The sequence below is a fragment of the Microtus oregoni genome, unplaced genomic scaffold (genome assembly GCF_018167655.1).
Source record: "Microtus oregoni isolate MIOR12 unplaced genomic scaffold, Mior012 000018F_ref0000195, whole genome shotgun sequence".
Taxonomy (NCBI): Eukaryota; Metazoa; Chordata; class Mammalia; order Rodentia; family Cricetidae; genus Microtus; species Microtus oregoni.
The window spans coordinates 22,535,982-22,544,692 of NW_024543077.1; the positions used below are offsets into that span (position 1 = coordinate 22,535,982).

General features: G+C 35.9%; 1 protein-coding gene across 2 annotated transcripts; it reads right to left on the reverse strand.

Annotated features, from left to right (window-relative positions):
- Positions 1-3,110: 3,110 nt before the first annotated feature.
- Positions 3,111-8,444, reverse strand: LOC121458887 (zinc finger protein 431-like). Of its 2 annotated transcripts, none has more exons than XM_041668248.1 (3): positions 8,411-8,444; positions 8,153-8,213; positions 3,111-3,804 (listed from the first exon to the last, which is right to left on the reverse strand). In XM_041668248.1, exons 1-3 carry the CDS (start codon positions 8,442-8,444, stop codon positions 3,111-3,113), a joined length of 789 nt encoding a protein of 262 aa, XP_041524182.1. The 2 variants fall into 2 exon arrangements, with proteins under 2 accessions (XP_041524182.1, XP_041524181.1); XM_041668247.1 differs by having other exon boundaries at positions 3,111-3,882.
- Positions 8,445-8,711: the final 267 nt, after the last annotated feature.

The following is an 8,711-nucleotide window of genomic DNA, read 5'->3' on the forward strand; positions in this document are numbered from 1 at the left end:
TATCCACTATTCACCCTTCCTCCCCCATCCCATTGTCCCATGATTCACATGTTCCAAATTTACTAAGATCTTGTCTTTCTCTATGTCCTATATAGAATAGATTTATGTATGTCTCTGTTTGTTTCCTCTTTGTTGTATATGTTCTGGGCATTGTGAATTGTAGGCTGACTGTCCCCTGTTTTTTATTGAAAAGCCACTTAGGAGTGAGTACATATATTTTTTCTTTCTGGTTCTGGGTTAACTCACTCTTTTATGATGTTTTCTAGGTCCATAAATTTGCACATAAATTTCAAGATGTAATTGTTTTTATCCACTCTGTAGTACTCTACTGTGTAAGTATACCACAATTTCTTTTTCCATTCTTCTGAGGAGGGGTTGTTTTCAGGTTCTGGCTCTGACAATATTGCTGTGAACACAGTTGAGCATTTGTCCTTGTGGTATGATTAAGCATCCATTGAGTACATATCCAAAGGGCATGACTGGGTTTTATGATAAGTTGTTTCCTAATTTTCTTTCATTTTTTTTTAATTTTTGGTTTTCTAAGACATGGTTTCTCTTGAGCTTTGGAGCCTGTCCTGGAACTAGCTCTTGTAGACCTGGTTGGCCTTGAAGTCACAGAGATCTATCTCTGGCTCCCAATGTGCAGGGATTAAAGCCATGCCTCACAACCCGGCAGGTGACTTTCTAATTTACGGAATAACCATACTGATATCCAAAGTAGCTGACTCAGTTTGTAACCCCATCAAAAATGCAGGAGTGTTCCCTTAACTCCACATCCTCTCCAGCTTAAGTTGTCATCAGTGTTTTGATCATGCCTATTGTTACAGATGTAAGAGGGAATCTCAAATTTGTTTAGATTTTCATTTCTCTAATGACTAAGGAGTTTGGAAATTTCCTTAAGTGTCTCTCAGTCATTTTAGATTCATATGTTAAAAGATTTTTTTTTAGGTCTGTACTCCATTTTTATTGGAGTACTCCATTTTTTATTTGATGATCAATTATTTAAGTTCTTTGTATGTTCTAAAGATCAGTCTTCTATCCAATGTGGTTTAGGTGAATATCTTTTCCCATACTACAGGCTGCCTTTTTTTTGTATTGTTGATCATGTCCTTTGTTTTACAGAAACTTTTGCTTCAGGAAAACTCATTTATAATTTTTCTCAGTGTCTGTGATGCCTGGGGTTATAATTTGAAAGTGGTCCTCTTTACCAATGTGTTCAAGTGTACTTCCAACATTCTGGTTTTTTTTTTTTTTTTTTAGTTTTTCGAGACAGGGTTTCTCTGTAGCTTTGGAGCCTGTCCTGGCACTAGCTCTTGTAGACCAGGCTGGCCTTGAACTCACAGAGATCCGCCTGCCTCTGCCTCCCGAGTGCTGGGATTAACCAACATTCTGTTTTATGTAGTTCGGTGTGTTTGTCTTTATGTTGTAGTCTTTGATCCATTGGGACTTGAGTTTTGTTCATGATGATAGATGTGGATCTACTTTCATTCTTCCCCACATTGATATTCAGTGATGCCATCACCATTTGTAAATATGTTTTCTCCATTTTATATTTTTTGGTGTTTTGTCAAAAATCAGGTGTAGTAGGTGAGTGGAGTGATGTCTGGGTCTTAAAATCAGTTCCATTAGTCCTCCTATCTGTTTTTGTGCCAACACCAGGCTCTCTTCAGTACTGCAGCTCTGCAGTCATCTAAAGAAGTCAGGGAATGTGATGCCTGCAGAAATTATTTTTTATGTAGGATTGTTTTGGTTATCCCGCATTTTTTTGGCTTTTATATATGAAGTTGGGTGTTTTTATTTTGAGATCTGTGAAGAATTTTTCTGATATTTACATGGGAATGGTAGTGAGCCTGTAGATTGCTATGTTGATTTCTACCTAACAAGGGCAAAGGACATCTTCCCATTTTCTGGTGTCTTCTTCAAAGATTTAATGTTCTTTTCCAACAGTCCTTTCACTTCTTTAGTTGGTAATTCCATAATATTTTATATTATTTGTGGCTACTGTTAAGAGTGATGTTTCCATCATTTATTACTTCAAACCATCTTTCCTTTTCAGAAAATATTCCTTGTAACCACATTCTATCTACCTTCCTGATGACCACTCCCAATCTTCTGATAACTATAATTATATTCCCAACTTCTAAGGATACTTTTATACAAAACCTACAAGTAAGCGTATGAGTGATTTGACTCTTGATGCCTCTCATATTTCAGTTAATGATATCCTTTGAGCTTAAAAACATTGTTGAAACTTTTAGGATTTTATGGTTCTGGTTTGAGAGCCAAGTTGTGTTTCTTTCACTGGGCCTTTTAATGTTTTGGCTGTTTTCAGGGAGATGTTGTTTCATTATCTAGTTCTGGATTCAAAGACAAAGTTCTTTCCTTTGGCTGTGGTTTGAAGACCAAAGTTGGAATACCCTTCCTGTAACTGAAAAGGATTTATCCATTACTTTGCTGGTTCAAACTAAAATAAAGAGAGTTATAATGATGCATGAACAAATTGTTGACATTTTCAAACTTTTTTCTACACAATAACTGATTTTTGTTAACTGACTGTAAGTGGCTTGACATCTAAAAGAACAATTTAAAAGAAGCACCCAGCTTTTTCATCAGGTCCAAAAGATTATGATAATATGCACAAGCTTTCTCAGATGACTACACACTAAGTCTTACTCTTATATAAAACACAAAACATTATGACACTGAATTCATTTATAGTTTCACTACAGTATGATTTTTTTCTCATATTTTTGAAAAGTATCCAAATTATCTTCAGGGTTTCTCTACAGAAGGGCTCATATTATGTATTTGGAGATAATTGTGAAAAAGAATTTACCACATTCCATTCACAGGTATCTCTAGAGTATGTTACATTTTAAGCTTTTGAAGAGTACAGGGGTCTGCAAAGGCCTTATCACACTGATATCATTCATAGGGTTTCTCTCCAGTATATGTCCTTCTATACATTTGAGAGCACCATGTTGAGCAAAGGCCTTAACACACTGATTACATTCATAGAGTTTCTATCCAGTATGTGCTCTTTTATGCCTTTGAAGATGACTGAGAAGGGCAAAGGCCTTACCACACTGGGTATATTCATAGGGTTCCTCTCAAGTATGTGTTCTTTTATGGCTTTGAAAATTACTGTGGTGTGCAAAGGCCTTACCACACTGATTACATTCATGAGGTTTCTCTCCAGTATGTGTTCTTTTATGCCTTTTAAGATCACTGTGACATGCAAAGGCCTTATTACAGTGATTACATTCATAGGGTTTCTCTCCAGTATGTGTTCTTTTATGCCTTTGAAGATGACTGAGACGTGCAAAGGCCTTACCACACTGATTACAATCATAGGGTTTCTCTCCAGTATGTGTTCTTTTATGCCTTTGAAGATGACTGAGACGTGTAAAGGCCTTACCACACTGATTACATTCATAGGGTTTCTCTCCAGTATGTGTTCTTTTATGTGTTTGAAGAACACTGTTTTGAGAAAAGGCCTTACCACACTGATTACATTCATAGGGTTTCTCTCCAGTATGTGTTCTTTTATGGCTTTGAAGGTGACTGTGTTGTGCAAAGGCCTTACCACACTGATTACAATCATAGGGTTTCTCTCCAGTATGTGTTCTTTTATGCATTTGAAGATGATTATGTCGTGTAAAGGCCTTACCACACTGATTACAATCATAAGGTTTCTCTCCATTATGTGTTCTTTTATGTCTTTGAAGACCACTGTGCCATGCAAAGGCCTTACCACACTGATTACATTCATAGCGTTTCTCTCCAGTATGTGTTCTTTTATGGCTTTGAATATTACTGTAGTGTGCAAAGGCCTTACCACACCGATTATATTCAAATGTTTTCTCTCCAGTTCGTGTTCTTCTACGCAATTGAAGATGAATATGACGTGCAAAGGCCTTACCACACTGATTATATTCATATGGTTTTTCTCCAGTTTGTATTCTTTTATGTGTTTGAAAAACAGTACATTGAGTAATGTCTTTACCACACTGATTATATTCATAGGGTGTCTCTCTAGTATATATTCTTTTAATCTTTTGAAGATGGCTCTGATCAGCAAAGACCTTACCATGCAGATTACATTCATATGTTTTCTCTCCAGTATGTTTTCGTTTATGACTTTGATGAGTTACATACAGAAAGTCTTTATTATCTTGAACATATTCATAGGGTTTCTCTCCACTGTGTGTTCTCTTATGCATTTCACGATGATTGTGACAAGAAAAGACTTCATCACATTGCTTAATTTCACAGCATATTTCTCCGCTATGTGTTTTTTCATTCCTTAGAAGATGAGTGTTATAAGACAAGACTTTACCACAGTGAGAATATACTGAAAACTTTTCTCCAGTTTGATTTCTTTCAATCCTGCAAGCAAAATTTACACATGTAAAAGCTTTACCACATTCAATGCAGTTGTACCTTATACCTATATGAATTAACTTCATATTTTTTCAAATTGTAAAAAGGAATCTAATATCAAGGTTTTATAGCTTTGTTTAAAATCATGTTTTGTTCTCTCATTGGGGGTCATTTTACATCTAGAAAAAATTTTTGTGATGATAAATTCCATTGTGTCATGGTTTACCTTTTCATCTATAACACTACCTATATTTTTCTAGGGTATTTTTTACATTTTTGAAGAGAACTGCATATACTGAGTGCTTTACCTGTTGTAATAAGAGTGGCGGGCTACGTTCCTGGCACCCACCCACTCATATTATGACAGAGTGGCTCTCTAACGTGATGGACTACATCCACTTTAAAAACCTGAGAGGTCTTTAGAAAAGGGAGAGAGTTTAATACAGCTTTGGCTTTTTGTGGGTGGCTTGCCACAAAGAAGTTTTCCTGACTCAGCAGCAGGAAAAAACTGGCTGTTTTAAAATGCCGGCTTTCTGGGCTGTGCCGCCATCACCATATCTGTCTGGCTCCTGCTGGAGACAGAGCTTTTGAATGGAGCATTTGGAGTAAAGTGGTACACCTCGCTTGATGGCGATGTGGACTGCCATGTGCCTGGAACTGTGAGTGGCTCAGGGGCACCAAATGGCTCTGAGGCAGGAGAGGCTCAGCTCAACCATGCTGAACTATGCTGGTCTCAGCAGGAACTACCGTAATTACCATAATAATAGCATGGTTAAGGTTTAGACTAGGCAGGACTCAGGTGGTACCATATTACCTGTACATGGTGCAACTTAAGTTTTTAAGAACTGCTTAACATTTTAAGAAATGCTCCTGGATAGTAAAAAAAAATTACAGATTCACAATAAAACAGATTCAGACATAAAAGACCACTAAATGAGTTACAGTGTTGGATGAATGTACGTAGGCTTGGGAGAGAGAAGAAAAAGAATATAAAGAATAAAGTTAATGTCTTTAAAAAAAGGGTAAAGTCTTTAAAGAGACAGAATAAAGTAAACTGATAGAGTAAAAATAAGACACATAAAAATGGAAAATTCACAGTGAGTCTGGATTCTTTGTATTATTGTGCTTTCTTTAAAATTTTTGACTGTACAGGAGCTAAGTACAGAGAGACATTTTATTACATGGGCTACCAAGCTGAACCAGAATGGATTTCATAAGGGTATTATGACTTCAGAATTTTGGTTTAAGGATATGATGCTTTGGAAAGGAGTTTCTTCTTTTGTTTTCACAGAGGATGAGACCCTGTGGATTGTGTCTATCCCAATATGGTATGATCATGCCCTCCTGAGAGGTTGCTGTGAACACCTTCAGAAAATTACTTCACTCAACTGCCGACTGAGATGAACCTAGCAGACAGGTTATCCCATAAAAGACCTGAATAACAGCACCCCCATTCAGCAGGAAGCAGTTTGGAGAGAAAAAAACTGTGCCCATGTTCCCAAATATTGTTTATAAATGTTCTTTTACATTTAAAGGGGGATATGATATAGGTATGAATAATTTGCATTGGTGTGGATTTTAAGGTCAATTTTGTTATACGTATATGTATTTCAGTATCTTGATTAAGGTATTGTGATTGTGTAGTTCATTTTTAAAATGTAATGTATAATTAGGAAATACAGGTTGTTGATGGATAATCATAAATATTAGTCAAGCTTGTAGTCATGTTAGTTAGATATTCAGGTTATATATAGAGATATATTTCAGTTAGATAGGTATTCTTTATATCTTTTAAAGACTGCAGAATAAGAATATGGCATTTAAATGTTTTAATCCCTTAGGGCTTTTCATGACAATGAGACACATCTGCTCCTGGCAGCATCAAGCTACTTCAAGAGGAAGATGGGCATCGAAGAGGCTCCTTATGGAGTTTGATAGCCATTTGGGCAAGAAACTGCTCTTGCCTGGACTGTTGCATAAACTGGACACAAAGAACCCGCAGAGAAAGGACAGCTGAACTTGCCTAAAGGCAAGATGTTCTTTCAGGGTTCCTGATTCATGAAAGAGTCTGCAAGACATTCTGCAGGACACAGCAGAAAGTGACTGAACTGTCTTTGAAATTTCCTGCTTCATGGAAATGTCTGCTGAACACTATGGGTCTGAAGGCCGAAGACGGATGCCCCAACGAAACAAAAGAACTTTGGGTGACTGTACAGGGAGCAAGATGTCTCTGTCATTTCTAGAGTTTTGGATTTCTTGTTTACTTAGGTAATATTATATCACTCTGGAGTCTTGATGGAGTTGAAGAATAAATAAATAGTTATAGTTTTCCTTAGTTATGATAAAAGATAAAATAGATATAAATATTGTAACTGTAATTCTTGCTTGATAACTGTTTTGCTATATGTAATTGTACTATGTTAAAGTTAAAGCCTTTCTTTTTTGTTTAAACAGAAAAAGGGGAAATGATGGAGGTGGGTCTTGTATCTTATCTGTTGCTTTCATTGGTTAATTAATAAAGAAACTGCCTAGGCCCATTTGATAGGCCAACCCTTAGGTGGGTGGAGTAAAGAAAACAGAATGCTGAGAGAAAGAAGCCGAGTCAGTGAGTCGCCATGATTCTCCCATCAGACACAAACACAGGTTAAGATCCTCCCTGGTAAGCCACCAGCCCAAGGTGCTACACAGAATATTAGAAATGGGTTAGATCAATATGTATGAGTTAGCAAATAAGAGGCTGGAACTAATGGGTCAGACAGTGTTTAAAAGAAAACAATTTCCGTGTAATTATTTCGGATAATGCTAGCCATGCGGGTGGCCGGGTGCCAGGAACGTAGCCCGCCACTCTTATTACAACATTTACAAACATTACTCCATTCATAATTTTACTATATTGTGAATCATTATACATTTGGTAAGTGAACTAAGACACCCAGAAGTATTTGCATAGACCTAGAACTCATGTTTGTTTGTTTGTTTTTGTTGTAATGTGAGTTTGTATTTATGTATTAACCATGATGATAGAAAATAAATTAACTTTGTATTTGTGGATCAAATTAAACATGTATACTCTACATAGGAACTACAGTTTATCTTCTTAATTGTTCTTAAGGAGAGGTATGCTAAATATTTCCATATTCCTATTCCATATTCCTATGCTCATACACTTGTGTCAAGAGTGACATATCATATATATATATGAAAAAATCATATATATATATATATATATGAAAAAAAGAATAGTGTATAAAAGATTTCCAAAATGAATCCACAAGCTTCAACTTTCAGAGACTTGAGGTATAGATATTAAGGTTTTTCCACATCACTGCCCCTTGACCCTTGACTAATCTGATTTCACTAAACTTAGCACAGTCACAAAAAGTATATGAGTGATACAAGGCTTACCATGGGCTATTGAATTAGTAGAAAGTTTTGCAGCTATACTCATCATCATTGAAATATGTATACATTTTCTGTCATGAATAGCAAGAAGCAAATGAAGCAGCAGTTCTACAACATAGCTCTCATGATGCTATGAATCAAATGGTGATATCTGTTTAGGCATTGCTACCTAGACTTTTTCTTAAATGAAGGCTTTGCAGATGCAATTCATATACAAGAAATTGAGGTATATGGATTTGTGAGAACTTAATAACCATCAATATATTTAAAGCTGTGCTTATTTACACTTTTGCTTTTGTTTTAAAGTTCCAGAACACATTACAAACTATTTAAGGGAAATTGTTATGAACTTGCCCAAGAAAATTACCTTGCATGTCTTCTAGAACATTTACAATGCTCTTTGGTGTTAAGGTCTTCCCAAAAGTATCCTAAAATACAGTACCAGAATAGAAGTTATATTATTTAAGAATGTGCAACAATTAGCTTATTATCTTAAGTGCACCTAAAAACTGTGACTGTGTTATTCACCCCATTATTCTTTCTCTAAAACAAATTACAGAACAAAATTATAAACCAAGGAAAAGTTGTCTCCATATTTTGAAACATGAAAGAAATTCATTTTCACCTATAGTAGTTAGGTTCCAGTAGGTCTCCAGCATCACATCTTTGTAGAGATTCTTCTGGGAAGGATTCAGTAAATCCCACTCTTCCTTAGTGAAGTTGATGTGCACATCATCATAGGTCACTTCCTTCAAAAATATACCATATATGAGTACAGTGTAAGTATGAGAGTGAAATGCATACTTCTTTGACAGTATAGTTTTACAATTCTGGTGTTCCCCATTCTTGTTCCATGACATAGACAGTCACTTTAGAAGGAAATTGAAAAGGAGAATCAATTCTGTTATTTCTGTGTCATTTGTATA

What these genes read in the sequence shown, in the direction of transcription:
- LOC121458887 (XM_041668247.1), bottom strand. Translation starts at nt 8,444, where the DNA reads ATGCTGGAGACCTACTGGAACCTAACTACTATAG. An exon ending in CTGGAACCTAACTACTATAG is followed by an intron (nt 8,214 to 8,410) that starts GTGAAAATGAAT and finishes ACTGTATTTTAG; the next exon opens with GATACTTTTGGGAAGACCTT. An exon ending in TGTTCTAGAAGACATGCAAG is followed by an intron (nt 3,883 to 8,152) that starts GTAATTTTCTTG and finishes TCAATTGCGTAG; the next exon opens with AAGAACACGAACTGGAGAGA.